Consider the following 20,629-nt stretch of genomic DNA (forward strand, 5'->3'; position numbering starts at 1 on the left):
GAAAGTTTACAAATTTGTATTGGGCTGTGGGTTGGACAAGCTTGTTTTAAGGAGTTGCAGAACCCATGGACTATTTAAGAAAAACTTAGTAACATTACATCTACTGTTTGTGATCATAGTCACACAATTTATAGCTACTGAACAGGGATTACAAATCAGAGTCATATGCTTTTGTCCTTTATTTTTTAATATGTTATTTTCTCTAAGTGTTTGGTATAACATTCCATGAAAAACACGGGGCACATTTTAACTTTAAAGAAAATTCTTTGAAGAGTGGTTGGGAGTTTGTCATGTTCATTCTACCTTAAAAAGCATTTGACTAATGATGTTAGAAGATCATTTTTCTCAAATATAAATAAGTTTAATCTGGAATTCTATATTCTCCAATTTCAGTCATTCATATATCATCTACCCAATGTTTTCCATATCCATGTATGACTATTATTTACTTCATATTTTTCAGCAATTTGTTTTTCTTACAAAGTTGATTTTTTCCTAAATTAGCCAGGCGTGGTGGCGGGCACCTGTAGTCCCAGCTACTCAGGAGGCTGAGGCAGGAGAATGGCATGAACCTGGGAGGCAGAGCTTGCAGTGAGCTGAGATCGCACCACTGCACTCCAGCCTGGAGGACAGAGTGAGACTGTCTCAAAAAAAAAAAAAAAAAAAAAAAAAAAAGTTAATTTTTTCCTAAGTAAAAATATTCATGAATCAAAGTGTTGTGCCAATGAAATTTTATACCACACAATTTACAACCATGAAAATAAAAACTACATACCATATACAATTATTATTATTTTATTATTATTATTATTATTATGAGACAGGATCTCACTCTGTCTGCCCAGGCTGAAGTGCAGTGGCACGATCAATAATAGCTCACTGCCGCCTTGAACTCCTGAGCTCAAGCAATCCTCTCACCTCAGCCTCCCAAGTAGGTGGGACTACAGGCACACACCACCATGCCTGGCTAATTTTATTTTAAATTTTTGTATAGTTGGGATCTCACTATGTTGCCCAGTCTGGCCTCAGGCGATCCTCCTGCCTTGGCCTCCCAAAGAGCTGGGATTATAGGAGTGAGCCCCCACACCGAGACACAATTATTTTTATATGTTTTTCACTTTATGAGTCTAGACTGTATCTCTAAGGTTCATCACAGATCTAACATTGTGTCATTCTAGGTTCGGTCCTTCTACTTCAGCATCTTAGTTGCTCACTAACAATGGATGAATGCTATAAGGAATTTAACCAGAATATTGTAACTATAAAGAAGTTATTAAGATGTGTGCCATAATGTTCTGCTTAAAATCTAAAATAGACACATTCAAAATTTACAAATTCAGCACAAACTGATGCCAGGCAGGTATATATAAAATATCTGCAGGGTATACAAGCAAGTGATGTGGGTATGGCATGAAGGGAGTAACTTATTTTAAGAGTTTGGAGAACAGATGGAAGGAAGAATCAAAACAAATCTACTCTATCTTAGTCAATATAGGCTACTATAACAATGTACCATAGACTGAGTGGCTTATAAACAACAGAAATTTCTCACAGTTCTGGAGGCTGGAAGTCTGAGATCAAGGTGCTAGTATGGTTAGGTTCTGGTGAGGCTCTCTAACCAGACTGCAGACTGACTTCTCATTGTATCCTCACATGGAAAAAGGGTGAGCGCTCTCTGGGGTCCCTTTTATAAGGGCACTAATCCCATTCGTGAGGGCTCCACTTTCATGACCTAATCATATACCAAAGGCCCCATCTTCTAATACCATCACACTGGGGATTAGGATTTGAACATATGAATTTTGAGGGGGACACGTTTAGTTCATGGCAACTTACCTTGTTAGTTGGGAAAACTTTAATCTTTTAAAACTTTCTGAAAACCCAAATAAGATGAGTTGTAAAGATAACAGTAATCAGCCATAGAATATAATTTCAGAAATATGTATTTAAAAAAAGATGAATAAGGCCGGGAGTGGTGGCTCATGACTGTAATCCCAGCACTTTGGGAGGCTGAGGCAGGTGGATTGCTTGAGCCCAGGAGTTTGAGATCTGCCTGGGCCTCTCTTATAAAAGAAAAAGAAAAACAGAAAAAGACAAATAATGCCATTGTGGACATAACCACAAATGAACAGGGTAGGCAGGAAACATGGGAATTCTGTATGCTCAAATTTTAGCCAACCAAAATCCAGAACAGCACGGTGAATAGCTTTAAAAAGAAACAAAAAATTACCCACCAGAAATTACATTTGCTGAATATGATTCCAATTCTGATTTCAGCTTTACTTTGAAAAGTAAAGGCGAAAATATCAGTAATTCAACTGCAGGATTTTTCAGTAGTGGATACACTCTCCGGACAAGATATTAAAAACTAGAAAATTTTGAGTTTTCATTCAAAATATGTACTATTCATTACATTTTTGGAATGTCATTCATTCAGCTCAATATTTCTAGCAAGGGGAAAAAAGATGTCAGGTTAGATTCATTTGCCTATGTAAAAACAACAAAGAACACACTTTTAAATGTTCTGTTAATTTCTTTTAAAACTCTCTAATCACCCTTCATAAAGTATGGGAATAAGATTAGTAGATACTACAATATTCTTTTCCAGCAATGTAAGAAAATTTCTTTTTGGAATGAATAAATTACTCTTCACAAATTTATTTTGGGTTCAGATAGCTACCACTTTAGCACCAAAGTTACTAAAGAGAATTAACTTAATAAGGAATTGGTGGTGACTGATGCTTTAGTATGGAAATTCATTATCCAGAAAATTATTTTTCAAATCACTAGTACAAAGTAAATTCCTAACAACTCTAATAGTCTTAAAATCTTAGTTTTTAAACTTACAAATTGGACATATAACTTTATATAAACAGGTAAACTATATGTGAAAACTTTTAGCTTTGCGAATTTGTTTTAAACCATGAATGTACACCATTTCTTAGATGTGAATGTTGTCTTAAAAGATTAATTTATGGAAAGCCAAATTAACATAAGGAATATATGTAATCCCATAAACTCAGTGCCATAATAAAAATTCTCTTCTGACACTCTATCTTTAGTCAACAGTACTGAGGTTAAAAGTTATAGGCAAGGGAATATATATCCCAAAATTTTTTTTATTTATTGGGATGAAACTGTTAATTGTATGATATACCTGACTAACACAATTGGCTTCTCCACTGGGTTTAACAGGTGATCTTAAGTATTTATTTTCACTTAAATTCTTTTTTTTTTTTTCGGAGACGGAGTCTTGCTCTGTCACCCAGGCTGGAGTGCAGTGGTGCAATCTCGGCTCACTTCAACCTCTGCCTCGGGGTTCAAGCAATTCTCTGCCTCAGCCTCCCGAGTAGCTGGGATTACAGGTGCCCACCACCACGCCCAGCTAATTTTTGTAGTTTTAGTAGAGACAGGGGTTCACCATCTTGGCCAGGCTGGTCTTGAACTCCTGACCTCATGATCCACCCACCTTGGACTCCTAAAGTGCAGAGATTACAGGCGTGAGCCATCGTGTGCATCCAACCTCACTTAAATTCTTAATGAACATTGATATTTTGGTAAGCCAATCTACTTCCCAAGAAGATTGTGGCCATTTGATTTTTTTTAGCTCTTTCAAATTTATATAACATATGTTTTTGTTTTTTTCTTTTGAGACAGAGTTTCACTCTTGTCACCCATGCAATGGCACGATCTTGGCTCACTGCAAACTCTGCCTCCCGGGTTCAAGCAATTCTCCTGTCTCAGCCTCCCAAGTAGCTGGCATTACAGGTGCTAACCACCCCACCTGGCGAACAACCCACTAGATCTGTATAAGTCTATCCTGTAGTCCTTTCGGCCATTTGATAGAAATTGAACAGGGAGTCAGAAACTGGGAATCAGAGTTTCCAAGTTCTTGCTCACCCCATGACCTTGGAGAGATGTTTGTCCTTTTAAGAATCTGTTTCCTCATCTGGAAACAAAGTTAAATTTTGTTGTCGTTGTGTTTTTAGTAGAGTACGGGTTTCACCATGTTGGCCAGGCTGGTCTCGAACTACTGACCTCAGGTGATCCGTCCGCCTTGACCTCCCAAGGTGCTGAGATTACAGGCATGAGCCATCGCACCCAGCCAACACATGGTCTTTTTAGGCATTAAAATTCCATTAAAAAATTAACACAGCAGCTTGGAAAATATACTAAGTCTCTTGTAAAAGGTAGTAAGACATACAAGAAAAGTGAAAAAGTGCCAGGATTAAGTAATTCAATGCTTTGTAAATCAGATTTAAGAATTTGGATTAGTGCTAGTCTATTAAAAAAAAAAAAAAGCCTGCAACAATTCAGCAAACAATGGATTAGAGAAACTATGAAATTGACAAACAATATGCAATTCAGAGAAATGTAAGAAAGGTGATTTAAAACGGTAAAACTGGCAAATTTACAAGCAGGAAGAGGCTTTTTAGTGAACAACCATTTTCAATTTCTGGAATACAGGGAAATGTTTTGGAATTTCAAAATAACTCATTGTAAGATGAAGATTTAAAACAGCAAGAAAAACAATAATGACCTGTCACTACTGTTCACTGCTGCCCAGAACCTTCTACTGAAGTGTTAATAAACATCATCAGTCATGTAATCTCAGACTTGAATTGTGGTGCAAGTCACAAGAATACAGTGAAAATGTCTGTCTCTGAAGTTAAAAACTACAACAACAAAAGTAGGAGTGTTAATTTTTTTAGGTAGGTTTGTTTTTCTGAAGTTCATTAAGTTAAAAGACTGGCTGGGCACGGTGGTTCACACCTGTAATCCCAGCACTTTGGGAGGCCGAGGTGGGTGGATCACAAGGTCAGGAGTTCAAGACCAGCCTGGCCAAGATGGTGAAACCCCATCTCTACTAAAAATACAAAAATTAGCTGGGTGTAGTGGTAGATGCCTGTAATCCCAGCTACTCGGGAGGCTGCGGCAGAATTGCTTAAACCCGGGAGGTGGAGGTTGCAGTGAGCCGAGATCACGTCACTGCATTCTAGCCTGGGTGACAGAGGGAGGCTCCATCTCAAAAAATAATAATAATAAATAAATAAAGACCAACTACTTCAAGCAATTTATGGTCAATCATTGATTTGAAAACGGCCAAGGCAAAAAGGTTTTGTGGGACAAACTGTCATTGGGATAGGTCCTTAAGCTGCAGATTCATCAAAAAGTACAAAATTATGCTGGACACGGTGGCTCACGCCTCTAATCCTAGCATTTTAGGAGATCCAGGTGGGCAGATCACAAGAGGTCAGGAGTTCAAGACCAGCCTGGTCAACATGGTGAAATCCCATGTCTACTAAAAACACAAAAATTAGCTGGGCGTGGTGGCACACGCCTGTAACCCTAGCTACTTGGGAGGCTAAGGCAGGAGAACTGCTTGAACCTGGGAGATGGAGGTTGCCGTGAGCCAAGATCACGCCACTGCACTCCAGCCTGGGCGACAGAGCAAGACTCTGTCTCAAAAAAAAATAAAGTACAAAATTTTATGGTTCTGAAACTTGGATTTATGTCTCTTTGAGTAGCTGCATTGCAATCTTTTCTTTTCTTCTCTTTTCTTTTTGAGATGGAGTCACCCAGGCTGGAGTACAGTGGCGCGATCTTGGTTCACTGCAAGCTCTGCCTCCCAGGTTCATGCCATTCTCCTGCCTCAGCCTCCCAAGCAGCTGGGACTACAGGTACCCGCCACCACGCCCGGCTAATTTTTTTGTATTTTTAGTAGAGATGGAGTTTCACTGTATTAGCCAGGGCGGTCTGGATCTCCTGACCTCATGATCTAAAGTGCTGGGATTACAGGCATGAGCCACCACTCCCGGCCCACATTCTTTTCAATTACTAACACTTGATCAAAATGTAAAGCAGCAAATAGATTTTTAAAAAACACACAAACCAAGACATTACTTAAGGTGTTTTTCTGAAAATCTAATTCCTGGAGCTAGATGTATAAAAAGCATAAAAACAAAATTATCAAGAACTAGGTTAATTGTTAGGTAGTCACAAAAAACATCCGAGGGACAAAGGTTAGGTTTATGTAGCATAGTGTAATGGAACCATCACTAGACTGTAAACCAGATAACCTGGATCCCACTCCCATATGCCATAACTGGTTATATGTAATTGGCCTCATAGTGACCTACATTTCTATTTCTGCAAGAAACTTAGAAAACTAGAGGCTTTAGACCAGATGCTTTCTAAGGTTATCTTACAATTTAAACTGTTACACTTTTAAGTCTTATGAGAAATATTTGTATCAGCCCTAACAGGAATGTTATAATTAGATGGAATGTGAGTTGCTAGGAACAGGTATGCACATACAACAAAATAGTCGGGATAAAAATAATACCTTCTAAGAACACTTGCAGCCACCATTGTCAAAACAGACTAAATTCTTGAAGTAGGAAAACCATTGGTCACAAATTGATCTTCCACTTGTATCAATAAACCTAAAAAATAGTATTGTTAGCAGTGCTTGTTAAATTTGAGAGCAATGATACACATAATTCTGTCTTCTTTGTACTGCTGTTTCAGACTCTGCTACTGAATTATGTTCCCTCCCAAATTCAAATGTTGAAGTCTTAAACCTCAGCACCTTAGAATATGACGTTATTTGAAGATCAGTTCTTCAAGTTAAAAAGATGTTGGGAGGGGCCCTAATCCAATATGACTGGAGTCCTTATAAAAAGAGGAAATTTGGCCCAGCGCGGTGGCTCATGCCTGTAATCCCAGCACTTTGGAAGGCTGAGGCCGATGGATCACCTGAAGTCAGGAATTTGAAACCAGCCTGACCAATGCGGTGAAACCCCGTCTCTACTAAAAATACAAAATTAGCCCAGCTGGCGCCTGTAATCCCAGTTACTCGGGAAGCTGAGGCAGAAGAATCACTTGAACCCGGGAGGTGGAGGTTGCAATGAGCTGGGATTGCGCCACTGTACTCCAGCCTGGGTGACAAGAGTGAAATTCCATCTCAAAAAATTAAAAAAGAAAAAAAAGGGGGAAATTTGGGGACAGACTCGCACACAGGGAGAACACCATGTTAACATGAGGCTATCCATCTACAAGCCAAGGACAGACCTGAAACAGATCCTTCCCCTACAACCCTCAGAAGGAACCAACTCTGCCAGTAACTCCATTTTGAAAGTCTGGCCTCCACAACTGAGAGACCATAAATTTCTGCTAGGCAACTCAGTTCGTAGTAATTTGTTATGGCAGCCATGGGAACTAATATCGATGCTAATGTACCATTTTATTGACAAACAAATATTGTTAAGCTATACATTTTCATGCCAGCAACCCGTATCTCCCAGATCTTCCTAACTTTACATTAAATACTTCAGTGGGTTTTCTGTCAATAAACAATTTGACGTCAGAGATTTGGGCAAGAGTCGGCACAATGGCTCATGCCTATAATCCCAGTGATTTGGAAGGCCAAGGTGGGAGGACTGCTTAAGTCCAGGAGCTTGAGACTGGCCTGGGCAACATAGCGAGATCTCATCTCTATAAGAAATTTAAAAACAGCGGGCATGGTGCCACATGCCTGTAGTCCTAGCTATGCAGGAGGCTAAAGTGGGAGGATTGCTTGAGCCTGGGAGACTACTGCCCGGGAGCTGTGATCAACCACTGCACTCCATCCTAGACAACAGAACGAGACCGCCTCTAAGGAAAAAAATATTAAGTCTGTGCATGAATTTATGGTTCCTCAACAGAAAATGAAACATCAAGTTATGAATGAGTTATGATAGTTATTTATTATTGTGTAAGCCCTTATTAGTTCCTCCCTCATCCCATCTTAAAATATTCAACAATAGACGGGGGCTCAAAAAAATTTTTTTTAAAAAAACAGACTGCCATGAAAACCAAATCTTTTCTTCCTGTAATAACAGTGGCTTCCTAGTGTTATTTCTTATTAATGAGAGTATCCGTGGACTTAATTGTATATTGCATTTTAGTTCTAGTCGTGTAATAATTTAATGACTTCATACACAAAAAAACTAATATTGTCTTGAGTTTTAAAAAGAAAAAGTTACTAGCACCCACGGTTAAGGAAGAAAAACTGCAGCTCATTTCAATACATTTGTTTCTTTTCAATTCATGAAATCGAGCACATGCAAGAAACAGGATGACAGTCACCAGGAGTGGTTAAAACTACAAACTATCACGCAATTGAAAATACCACATTAAAGATATATTTATATACTGAAAATGGAGGAATGCCAATAAAATTTTATAATTTACAAAAGTTACCTGTTAAAGGCAAATTTCATAAGTTGTGTTTACAATCATCCATTTAATCATCTCCAAAAAAAGGCTAAATTTATTATTTTAAACTTTCTGTAAGTTAAAGAGAATAATCAAGTTGTCTCATGGACTGGAAGGTGACTTATTAATTCCCTTTCGTTTCCAAACCTCATCAAGCAGTCACTACATTTATGAGGTAAGTCAGCTGAGTGCTTGAAATCTAGATGAATTTTAAGATCTTCAATTTGTCCTGTTGAATATTCACAATATTGACATAAATAAATCCCTTCAGATAAATGTGAATTTAAATGCTTGCAATATTCTAGCATACTTGAAAAGCCTTTCCCACAGTCATCACAAACATGAGGAAAAATTTTAGTATGTTCAATAGCAACATGCCTGTTAACATTCGTATGAAGTCTACTCCGAAAACCACATACTTGACATACAAAGAAATTTTTACATTTGTCAAAGGTAATTTTGCTTAAGAGGCTATACTGTCCATGTTCTCCATTGTTATACTTATCACTTAACTCTATTAATTTACATGCATGCTCATTTACCACATGGCTATGCAAGTCTTCTGGATCATTAGTTTCATGTTCACAGAACTGACACAAGTACTGTTCATCACAGCTATGCTCCTGGAAATGTAGGTAGAGTTCACTGCTTGAGGAGAACTGTACATCACACTGTTCACACCAATAGAGGTGATCACTAAAATGGGTGTCTGCAATGTGCTGGCTGAGGTTCTCAAAAATTACTGTCTTATAATCACAGTATTTACAAATGTAGGGATCCTCTTCATGTAGTTTGGCATGTTCTATCAGAAGCATATTGGTAGAGAAACTTTCCTTGCACACTCGACACACATTTGAATCAGTACGTTTATGCTTCAGGATCATATGCTGCTTTAAGTCAGAAAAATATTTGCTGTTAAACTCACAAAGTTCACATTTATAGAGGCCACTGCTATTAGCTCTCAGTAAAGGCCATTTCTGCTGGGCAGTCACATTCAAAGCTTGGCTCTTGTCAAGAATTTTACAAAGTTTAGCTGGTGGTTCTTCATCAGTTTGGTCTTGGAGACTCTCAGAGGAATTGTTTTCTGTCTCTATATCATAATCCTCAGAAATCGCATGCACTTCTACAGCAATTGGAACATCTTCAGCAGTGTGAACTTCTATAGGACTCTCCTCTTGGGTTTGCTGGTTGACTGATTCAGGTGAGTCACACTCTTCATCACAAATTTCAATATCAGCAGATTTTTCTGAAGAATAAAACAAACCTATTATATGACTATAACTAAATAAGATCTGTGAAATACAACTGGGCAAAAAGAAATTTATTGCATGCACTTTTTTAAAAATTCACCAATACAAAATGTATCAATGCTATTAATTAGTTCCCCCAACCTGTAGAAAAGGCAGTGTGGTCTAGAATTCTAAGTACAGGACTGGGAACCAGGTAGTTCTGATTTCTGTTTCTGGCCTTGATTCCATCTGCAAATTTTGGCAAGTCATTTGATGTCTCGGTATCAGAATCATCATCTGTAAAAAGGAATTTGGAAGAATACTTATTATTTATATAATCAAAGCATTAATTATAGAACGAAGCATCAATTTTTAAATACAATTTTGAATTCCAACAGGAACTAAGACTTGGATTTAGTCACAAAAAGAAAATTATCTATATACCTCAGACACAGAAAATCTGCTCAAACAAGCAAATGCTTTAGAAATGATGCCCCATTTGAACTAGGTTACACTTTTTGAAGTTTCTTAGGATTTTAAGTTTAAATTACTGAGTTTCAGTAAGTCTTTATACCCGCAGGTCAGCGCCAGTGTTTCAAAGGTAGCACGGGGAAACTGAAATACAGGTTAATAGAGAAAATTGGGCTTCAATATTTTGCGAGGGAGCAAGTTTTGCTCTGTCTACCAAGGCTGGAGTACAGTGGCATGATTGTGCCTCACTCACTGAAGCCTCAAACTCTTGGGCTCAAGTGACCCTTCAGCCTCAGCCTCCTGAGTAGCTAGGACTACGGGCATGCACCACCAAGCCTGGGTAATTCTTGTTTTTTGAGATGGGGTCTTGCTATGTTGTCCAGCCTGGTCTTGAACTCCTGGCCTCAAGTGATCCTCCCACCTTGGCCTCCCAAAGACCTGGGATTATAGGCATGAGCCACCACACCCAGCCCATCCATCATGTTTTCTTAAAATAGACTTTATTTTTTACAATAGTTTTAGAATTACAGAAAAATCTGAGAGGATAGTATGGAGAGGTCCCATGTATCCCAGTTTCTCCACTACTGACATCTAACATTAGTATGGCACATTTGTTAAAATTAATGACCAATACTGATATCTTATTAATAAAGCCATCTAGATGTCCTTAGTTTTTAACCTAATATCCCTTTTCTGTTCCAGGATACCACATTCCATTAAGGTGCCATGTCTCTCTAGACTATTGTTGGCTATGGCAGTTTCTCACTCCTTGAGGAGTACTAATCAGGTATTCTGTAGGATGCCTTGCTAATGGAATTTGTTGCTTTCTTTTTTTTAAATGATTAGGCTGGAATTACAGGTTACTGGGAGATAGACCAGAGGTAAATTGCCATTTTCATCACTTCTTATTAAGGGTACATACTATCAATATGATTTATGGTTGTTGATGTTGATCTTGATCACCTGCCTAAGTATTTATCAGGTTTCAACACTGTAAAGTTGTCCTTTTTTTTTTTTTTGAGATAGAGTTTTGCTCTTGTTGCCCAGGCTGGAGTGCAATGGCGTCATCTCAGGTCACCGCAACCTCCGCCTCCCAGGTTCAAGCAATTCTCCTGCCTCAGCCTCCCGAGCAGCTGGGATTACATGCATGCACCACCACGCCTGGCTAATTTTGTATTTTTAGTAGAGACGGGGTTTCTCCATGTTAAGGCTGGTCTCGAACTCCTGACCTCAGGTGATCCGCCCACCTCAGCCTCCCAAAGTGCTGGGATTACAGGCGTAAGCCACCGCGCCTGGCCTAAAGTTGTGCTTTTATTTTCCATACTTTACCCTTTGTAAGAAGTCACTATGTGCAGTCCATGTTAAGGAGTACAGACTTACATTCCATCTCCTAAAGGGAGGAGTAGCTACATAAATAATCTGGAGTTTTATTGTTTCTTGGCCTTTTGGTTAAGTCTAATAATTTGGAATTTTTCTGCACAGATTTGCCTCTTCTCCTCTATTTAATAATTTATAACAGCATGAATTCATGGATATTTTATACTCTGGGTTATAATTTTTTGTCCTCAAATAGGTTTCAGTTTTAGCTACTGGGAGCTCTTTAAGTTGACTTGTGCTCCTTTAGCATGCCCCTGTCAAGTGCGTGTGTTTGGGTTTTTTTAAGTACTTTTCCTATTTTCCGGCACTACAAAATGCTCCAGGTTCATCTTGTATATTTCCTGCTCCAGACCTAGAATCAGCCATTTTTCCAAGGAGGCCTAGTTCTTTTCACTAAAGAATGGCATTAGAAACCAAGACCTGGGCACTCAATGTGCTCATGCTCACTGCTTCTGGGTGTCATTTCTTTTAGGCCCTCTCAGCTAACAGAGCAAAAAGTGTGTGTGTGTACAGTACCATATATATATACACACACACACATATCTACAAGCATTCTGTATGTAGCCATCTGAATCTATAGTAAGCTAAACATGAATTCATACTGATGTCTCCAACTCCACATGATTTTTGTAATTTGTATTTCTGTGCCTGTAACGGGAGCTCAAGGGAACTGGGACAATCTGGTTGCAGAAGAAGTTTAAGTGCAAGTTGTAAATTGTTATCGTTCACCAATGCTCTAGAACAGAGGAGCCAATAGAAGATCCAAGATTGAAAAATACCAAATCAACCTCTGTTCTTTTCTTCCACACTATGTGGTATAGCTGAGTAGAACTGTGTCTAACACTATTCTTAACCTTTCAAGATAAATACTCCCAACTCTGAGTCACGCCTGCTTTGCCACCAATTCCTAACCAACTAAACTGGATTTAGGACTGAGAGCCGTGGCTCAGCACTCTGTGAGGCCAACATGGGAGGACTGCTTGACGCCAGGAGTTCAAGACCAGCCTGGGCAACACAGCAAGACCCTGTCTTTACAAAAAAATTTTAAAAATTAGCCAGGCATCGTTGTGCATGCCTGTAGTCCCAGCTACTCAAAAGGCTGAGTGGGAGGAATGCTTTAGTTCAAGAGGTCAAGAATGCAGTGAGCCATAATCCATGGAGTGAGACATGTCTGCATGGGTGACAGAATGAAGACTGTCTCCCCGCAACCCTACTCCCTTCAAAAAAATGGACTTACGAGAGTACACTTTTTTATTTATATATCAGAAATAATGTGAAAAGTTAAAATTATAGCCGGGCACAGTGGCTCACGCCTGTAATCCCAGCACTTTGGGAGTCTAAGGCTGGCAGTTCATGAGGTCAGGAATTTGAGACCAGCCTGACCAACATGGTGAAACCCTGTTTCTACTAAAAATACAAAAATGAGCTGAGTGTGGTGGCACGCTCCTGTAACCCCAGCTACTCAGGAGACTGAGGCAGGAGAATCGCTTGAACCCAGGAGGCAGAGGTTGCAGTGAGCCGAGATCACGCTGCTGCACTCCAGCCTGGGCGAGAAAGTGAGACTCCATCTCAAAAAAAAAAAAGGAAGAATTAAAATTACTTGCTTTCTTAAAAAAATACAACTTTGCTTTCTTACATTGTAACAAATTTCAAAGACTTGTCTGTTTTGAAATCATCAATCCACATTTTAGCCACATTTTCAAGTAAGGAATAAAAAATGTAAAAGCAGTTTAAAGAAACATATTTTCAAAAATATTAGATATACCTTTGTTGTCAAAATATTTTAAATCTGGCTGTCTCATAGAACAGACACTGTAACAATGATCAGAGAAAATTCCATTGAATCCATCTGCAATTCTGCTTATTCCAGAGGAATCTGAACATAAAACAAAATGAAAAATATTTCAAGCACAGTAAACATACACATTTAATGAGAAACTTCCCGTTATCTAACATACACAGATGTTCTTAATGTTACAGTATCTGTAATGAAAATACTATATATTTTCAACTTTTAAAGCTTTTATATTTCAGATCTGATACTGACATTGGACTTTGAAAGAACCACAAATTACATACTTTAAAACGTAACAACTTTGAAATACACAAGGATACATTTGTTTTATACTCAGAATCACACAAAATAAAAATATATGATAAACACTGTATTAACTGCACAAAACAGTGAAATAAACACCAGGAAGGTGTGCCATGTCATGCAGAGAAAGGTTATTACATAGGGGAAATGCTGAGGACCACTTAGGGCTTCTGAATATAGTCATTTCAAGTCTTGTATAAGAAGGGCCAGTAAGCAGTATACTAGGATTAATTTCTTCAGAAATGAAGAATGTGTAGGCTGGGTAGACTAATAGGTAAGACTGAGATGGTCCCAAGTAAATGTATACGAGGTGTATGGGAGACGGCCACAAAGACCCCTTATACTGCCAACACAGCAGAGCCAACCTCAATCAAAGGATCTAAAATTACACAGTCATCCAGCCTGGCCAGCATGGTGAAACTCCATCTCTACTTTAAAAATACAAAAAATTAGCTGGGTGCGGTGGTACACGCCTGTAATCCCAGCTACTTGGGAGGCTGAGGCAGGAGAATCACTTGAACCCAGGAGGCAGAGGTTGCAGTGAGCTGACATCATGCCACTGCACTCCAGCCTGGGCTATAGAGTGAGACAATGTCTAAAAAAAATAAATAAATAAAATTACACATTCAGAATGAATGAAAGTTTACATTTCCAAAAGTAATAGAGAGGATAAAGTCTTTTTTCCCCAATAATGTAAAATATTTTCTACAAAGGTTGTCATTACTGTGTCTTAAGCACAGCTTAGGAATCAGACATGCAAATCCCAATTATGCTATATAAGTAAATAACCTTGGCTATCTAATTTTAAGTACTTATAACCCATAGAGTTGTGAGGAATAAAATAATGTCTGTAAAGTTCTTATGTGTGCCTAGCACATGGCAGACAATAAGGAATATATATTCAGAGAATGTATTTAAACTGTACTGTTCTTTTACCTAAAAATTGACCCAGATACTTAAGTCTTATCTGATCACTCAGGAGAAAATGGATGAGAATATAATTTTGTGGGAATTAATCCATACCCAACTTCAAAATAAATTAATTACATGCTGACCTGAATAACGAGAAGGGTGTAGAGTCTTCCTTTTTCTTTTTTTAGGATACTCATTCATATCTTTTCAATCTAAAAAATGAAAAAAAAATTAACAAATATGTTACAAATAACAACTGTTAATGCCATTATAAAAATTCTAACTGAAGAATTTACTGGCAATAACAAATATGTGAGCCACTTGAAAATCTATGGTATAACAAAAATGTTAAACAATGCCTCTGTTTGTATTTCAGATTGTTTTCCAATCAGGTTTCAAGGCAGAAACTGATTTCTGTTTTCTTTCTTACAGAGGTTAAAAAATTCTTTTTCAAATGTTGATATAAATTGTGAGAACTGGATAATTACAATAAATCAAATGCTTAAGTCATTTTGTGTATATATAAAAAAAGAAACATTGTGCCTATGGCACCACATTAGGAGTTTTATAGGCACAATTCCTACCATTGGAAATATTTTCACGTAGTTTTCAAGCTAAAGGTGGAGACATTTCCTTTAAAAAAAAAATATCATCACAAATATGTACTGGCCTCCTGGCTTCCAGAAAAAAGTACTCATCACATAGATCAGAATATAAATAATTTTCAAGAAAAAAATCATTTTCCTATTTATGAGGTCACATTCAACGTTCCACTGAGAACACAACAGGTGCAGTAACCATTGTCCAATTAAATTCTCATTAACTTATAAAATTAATTAGTTTCAATACAGTCCACTTACTTGGTGTAATTCTTACTACTGGAGTGAGGAAAAATGAATTATAATAAGTTTCTGTAGATGGTAAAAAAATGCCTGTAAGTAAAACATAAAAGAAGTTAGTAAGCAAAAAATATAGGTCATTTCTGGTACTGCATAATACAATGGTACCAGATCTTTAATCAACTGGAAAGTTATACAGAACTAATTAAGATACATTATTTTGAAAATAATGTACTACATACTAAAAACTATATATTGATAAATGTGATTATATGTAAATTTCCACATTTCTTTGAAATGATTCATTCTACAGTTTTTTTTTGAGACAGTCTCACAACTGACCTATAGTTAAATCTTTTGATACCAAAATAAAAATATGAATCTGTATTTATTCATCCATAAGGAAAGCAAGCATAATGAAAGCAAATCAAATTATAAACTTTTTTTTTGTTTTTGAGATGGAGTTTTGCTCTTGTCACCCAGGCTGGAGTGCAATGGTTCGAGCTCAGCTCACTGCAACCTCAGCCTCCTGGGTTCAAGCGATTCTCCTGCCTCAGTCTCCCAAGTAGCTGGGATTACAGGCGCGTGGCACCACACGGGGCTAATTTTCGTATTTTCAGCAGAGATGGGGTTTCACCATGTTGGCCAGGCTGGTCTCAAACTCCTGACCTCAGGTGATCCGCCCACTTCGGCCTCCCAAAGTGCTGGGATTACAGGTGTGAGTCACCTTGCCTGGCCCAAATTATAAACTTTAAACTGTTACAGTCCTTACAAATTATTTATTTAAGAAATAAAAGTGGCTGGGCACGTTGGCTCACGCATATAATTCCAGCACTTTGGGAGGCCGAGGTGGGTGGATCACCCCAGGTCAAGAGATCGAGACCAACCTGGCCAACATGGTGAAATCCTGTCTCTGCTAAAAATACAAAAATCAGCTGGGTGTGATGGTGCACACCTGCAATCCTAGTTACTCAAGAGGCTAAGGCAGGAGAATCGCTTGAACCCGGGAGGTGGAGGGCTGCAGTGAGCTGACATCACGCCACTGTACTCCAGCCTGGGTAACAGAGCAAGACTCCCTCTCAGAAACAAAAAACCAAAACAAAACAAAAAAAAAAGTAAAAGTGATAATAATTTACTGACCACCAATTATGTACCAGGCTGTGAACATACTTTATCTCATTTAATCCTATGTAATCGTATGAGATGCACATTTCACATCACCCTCTCAAAATCATTTACTTCCTGCTATTGATGAGGAAACTGAGGCACAGCAAAGTCAAAGCTAGACACTCAGTAAATGCTGGGGTTGGGATTTGAATAAAGGTTTACTCAATTTTATTTATCAATCTATTTATTTATTTGAAACAGAGTCTTGCTCTGTCACCCAGGCTGGAGTGCAGTGATGCGATCTTGGCTCACTGCAACCTCTGCCTCCCCAGCTCAAGTGATTCTCCTGCTTCAGCCTCCTGAGAGGCTGGGATTACAGGCGCCCGCCAGCACACCCAGCTAATTTTTGTATTTTTAGTGGAGACGGGGGTTCACCATGTTAGCCAGGCTGGTCTTGAACTCCTGACCTCAAGTGATCTGCCCACCTCGGCCTCCCAAAGTGCTGGGATTACAGGAATGAGCCACCGCGCCGCCTATAATGCTCTTAACATCAAGGTGATACACATGACAAGTGCTCTAGTTGAGGTGCACATACTATTTTTGCTGCTTCGCTAAGTTCTGGGTATAGCAGCACTAAACTGATAACAATACAGCAAGGAATAGTGCTTTTTCAGTTTATTAAGATAGTGCTTTTTCAGTTTATTAAGCATTTTCCTAATCTTTATTCTACTTCATCTTCAAAATGGTCCTGTGAGGTACATGGAGGAGTTACTAACAAACCCATTTACATTTTTACTGATATGGAAACAGCCTTAGTGAAAGTTAAGTCAACTAATAAGTGGGAGAACCAGAGATGAAATGCATGTACATCTTGCTTCCAGTTCTTAGCTACCAGGTAGCTAAGAAGGGAGAAGGGAGAAGGGAAAGGGAATAGCCTAGAGAAACCGATAACCATGAAATGTACAGAAATGATACCAATATTTAAAATGCCTCACCTCGCCAGGCACGGTGGCTCACACCTGTAATCCCAGCACTTTGGGAGGCCGAGGTGGACAGATCACCTGAGGTCGGGAGTTCAAGACTAGCATGACCAACATGGAGAAACCCCCTCTCGACTGAAAATACAAAATTAGCCGGGCATGGTGGCGCATGCCTGTAATCCCAGCTACCTGGGAGACCGAGGCATGAGCATCGCTTGAACCCGGAAGGCGGAGGTGGTGGTGAGCCTAGATCACATCACTGTCCTCCAGCCTGGGCAACAAGAGCGAAATTCCATCTCAAAAAAAAAAAAACAACAACAACAAAAAAAACAAAACCAAAAAAAACCCAAAATGCCTCACCTAACAATGTAAACAATTGTTCCTTGAGTAACCATCTCAATTCACTGCACTCAAAATTTAAAAAAAGAGCTATTACTATCTTTATGTAATAAACTAAAATTTCAAGACTTATTAATACCTCTTTTGTACACTTCCAGGATTCATATAGCCCAAAGCTTCACACTTCACGTTCTAAATACTCTAGAAGTATCAGGGAGAACACTGAAAACCGTCAGACGAACATGTTAAGTAGTCTCTTGTTATTTCAGAATGTATCTCAAGTTCTTTAGAACTTGAAGAATAAAAGTACGAAAAGAAAACCAAGCGTGGTATTAAAATTAACGTTGCAAGCTGGCCTGGATTCAGGCTGTTAGTTGAGAGGAGTAGGCACACGGATCAGGAAGGGTTTGACTCCTACTTAGGGCGGAACAATATCCAAATGTACATCGGACTTCCTTTCAGCACGATGGTGAGATGCCTATTCAAGATCAAAAATGCTAACCATCCTTCATTTTAGCAAACATTTTTATGTGCCTTTTGTGTGCATAACAGCCTTGAAAAAACTTAGCTTTTTACTCAAGGACATCAGAAACATTTGCCCACTAGTCTTCTTAGCAGGAAGATTCTGAATCACAAGCAACTTATCACACAGTTCCCCCCTACCCCCGAAATACAAACGACATATGTAACACGTGTCACTGCAGGAAAATCAGAAAAATGTTTTAAAAACTTTATATCACCTAGAAACCAACATCTTTCCACCTGTCATTTTTTTCAACCAACAAGAATGTCTATGCACAAAATACAATACATACAACAGGTAGTCAGCAATTATCAAACAGATAAACATTTTAAAAGGCTTTTCATGCAATGTGTAGTCTTTCTTCCTAATTGGTATAAGATGTCTTTACAGTAAATAACTCCATTTTTAACGAGTTTAAAAAGAGTTAAGCTTTCTTTTTCGTTCTCATTAAAATAAGTATACGCTTTAAATTGTAAAGAATGGAAACAAAACATGTTGCAGGAAAGCCTGAACTAGAATCCACTACACGTCCAACGTGGAGGCAGTCTTTACTGCAATACCACACGATCACTCAATACTTGATTCGCTATTTTTCAGTCCGGCATAAATCTTTCTCTTTGCAAAAAAAAAAAAGTATAAACTGCTTCAAATTACTCGTTTCCCTAGGCAGTACTTAAAAACAAAACCAAAAAAGGGTTTCTAAGCACTGTAATGAGTGGAGCGACTCTCGGCTGGAGGCTTTGGGCGCCAGCATCGACGCCTGCTCTCCGCGGCTACAACTCTTTGCGCGAGCCCGGGGATTCGCTGCCGGAGGTCACGAAGCCGCCGGGCAGGGCCGCAGCGCCAGTGAGGACCGAGGGGCGTACCGAGCCCGGACGCAGCCAGACAAATGCCAGTCGGAAGCGCACGGCAGGAGTCCCCGGGACTTAGCTGCCTCCACCCCGGCGCCACGCACCAGCCTCGCCCGGGCCCAGAAGTCGGCGCCGAGGAGACTCCCAAGCCCCGACCCCAAAGGTTCCGTAAAGACAACGGCAGTAGGGGGCCGAGGCGAGCCCGGCCAAGCCGTCCTGCGCAGGGGGTGGAACTGCCACCGGGATGGGGGAGGGGAACGCCATCCCGCCACATAACGAAGGCAGAGTTTCCGTGTAAAGGGAGCTCCAGTCTCTCCCGCCCTCTCCCGTTGGAAGATGCGCCCGCACGCCCGCGTCCCCTGGAGCAGTCCAGCGCCCGGCCCACCCGCTCCTCCCTCATACTCACCAGTCAGTCTCCCCGGGCCCGCCCGGCCGGCCCACGCGCAGCTCAGAAGCGGTGGCTGCCGAGGTGCCGGAGCGCGGGCGGAGGGGCCGCGCGGTCCTTCCCGCGGACGCACGGTGGCGGGCAGCGCTGCTCCGGCCCTAGCGCTCCCCCGGCCCTAGCGCTCCCGGACGCTGTGTTGGGCCCACCCCTCTCCCTCCCCGCGCGCTCCACGCCCTGCGCGCCGGGTCCTCGGCGTAGGCTCGGCGACCGCACTGCCTTGGCCGCCTCGGTCCGCGCCTGCGCCGCGCACCTCAGGGGCCCGCCGAGAGGGCGGGGAGGTGACGAGGTGAGGTGGGGGCAGGGAGCGGGCTGCGCCAACGCACCGCACACGCGGCCTGGGAGGGACCACCGACCCGCAGCCCCGGGGAACGCCCAGCGGCCCACGCCCCCTGCCGGAGGCCTTGCGCCGCCGCAGTCTCCTTCTGGGCGGGGAAGAGCCCCTCCCGAGCCCCGAGGGTGAGCCCACTCCCTAGGATTGCTCCACGCCAGGCGGCCAGCGAATTTACCCCCGCCCGCCTCCAGCGCCCCCTCGAGCCCTGGGGAAGTGGGAGAAACGTGGCGCGCAGCGGCAACTTTCCCCGCACTGCTCCTCAAGGGAAAGGACGCGAATGGTCTTGCCCAGGTTAGGCAAAGCAGATGGCATTTCACATCCCAAAGTGTGCCAGCAGCCTGTTGGGGACAAAAAGGCCGAGGACCGCGTCACGGTTTACTGAGGCCACACCAGAGAACCACCCAGGGCTGGGATGCTGCCCTCAGGGCAAGAGGGTGAAACCTGAAGACTGCGAGTCGGTGTTGGGTTTCACCCGATTCCTTGGCTCGAGAAATAGTGGAATGAATGAGGAGTTAAGGGGGACTGGACTCGACGATTTAAGTCCTTTCTCGACTTTGACTTGCTTTGAGCAGCTGTGGAAATGATTAAATTACGCGAGCATAAATAAATTTGTGAACATGGTTCCATAAATGATCTCTGTGCAAGTGTGGTGATATGTTTAATTCAATCCTTTTGATAATGAGTTGAGGTTTTTAGTCACATTTTACAAAATAGAAAAGTAAATGTGTGAGAAACTAAAGACTGGGTCTTAATTCAATTTGGTAGCCTAAGCCCCTGAGGTTCAAACGGTTAAGAGGATGACTGAGAGCCACGTGGATTATCAGGTACCCAAGGTCACGCGGATAGTGAGGACTGCAATGATGTCTCT

The 20,629-nt window shown here is 40.7% G+C and overlaps 1 protein-coding gene across 2 annotated transcripts; it reads right to left on the reverse strand.

The window, feature by feature from the left end:
- Positions 1 to 7,722: 7,722 nt before the first annotated feature.
- On the reverse strand, positions 7,723 to 19,718 carry ZNF639 (zinc finger protein 639). 2 transcript variants are annotated; one of them, XM_003894805.2, is made up of 6 exons: positions 19,392 to 19,718; positions 15,207 to 15,278; positions 14,490 to 14,558; positions 13,102 to 13,212; positions 9,651 to 9,785; positions 7,723 to 9,505 (listed from the first exon to the last, which is right to left on the reverse strand). In XM_003894805.2, the coding sequence occupies exons 3-6, from the start codon at positions 14,545 to 14,547 to the stop codon at positions 8,352 to 8,354; spliced, it is 1,458 nt and encodes a 485-aa protein (XP_003894854.1). In that variant the 5' UTR covers positions 14,548 to 14,558; positions 15,207 to 15,278; positions 19,392 to 19,718; the 3' UTR covers positions 7,723 to 8,351. The 2 variants fall into 2 exon arrangements, with proteins under 2 accessions (XP_003894854.1, XP_031519419.1); XM_031663559.1 differs by lacking the exon at positions 19,392 to 19,718 and having other exon boundaries at positions 15,207 to 15,665.
- Positions 19,719 to 20,629: the final 911 nt, after the last annotated feature.

This window comes from Papio anubis, chromosome 2 (genome assembly GCF_008728515.1).
Source record: "Papio anubis isolate 15944 chromosome 2, Panubis1.0, whole genome shotgun sequence".
In the NCBI taxonomy this organism is placed as follows: Eukaryota; Metazoa; Chordata; class Mammalia; order Primates; family Cercopithecidae; genus Papio; species Papio anubis.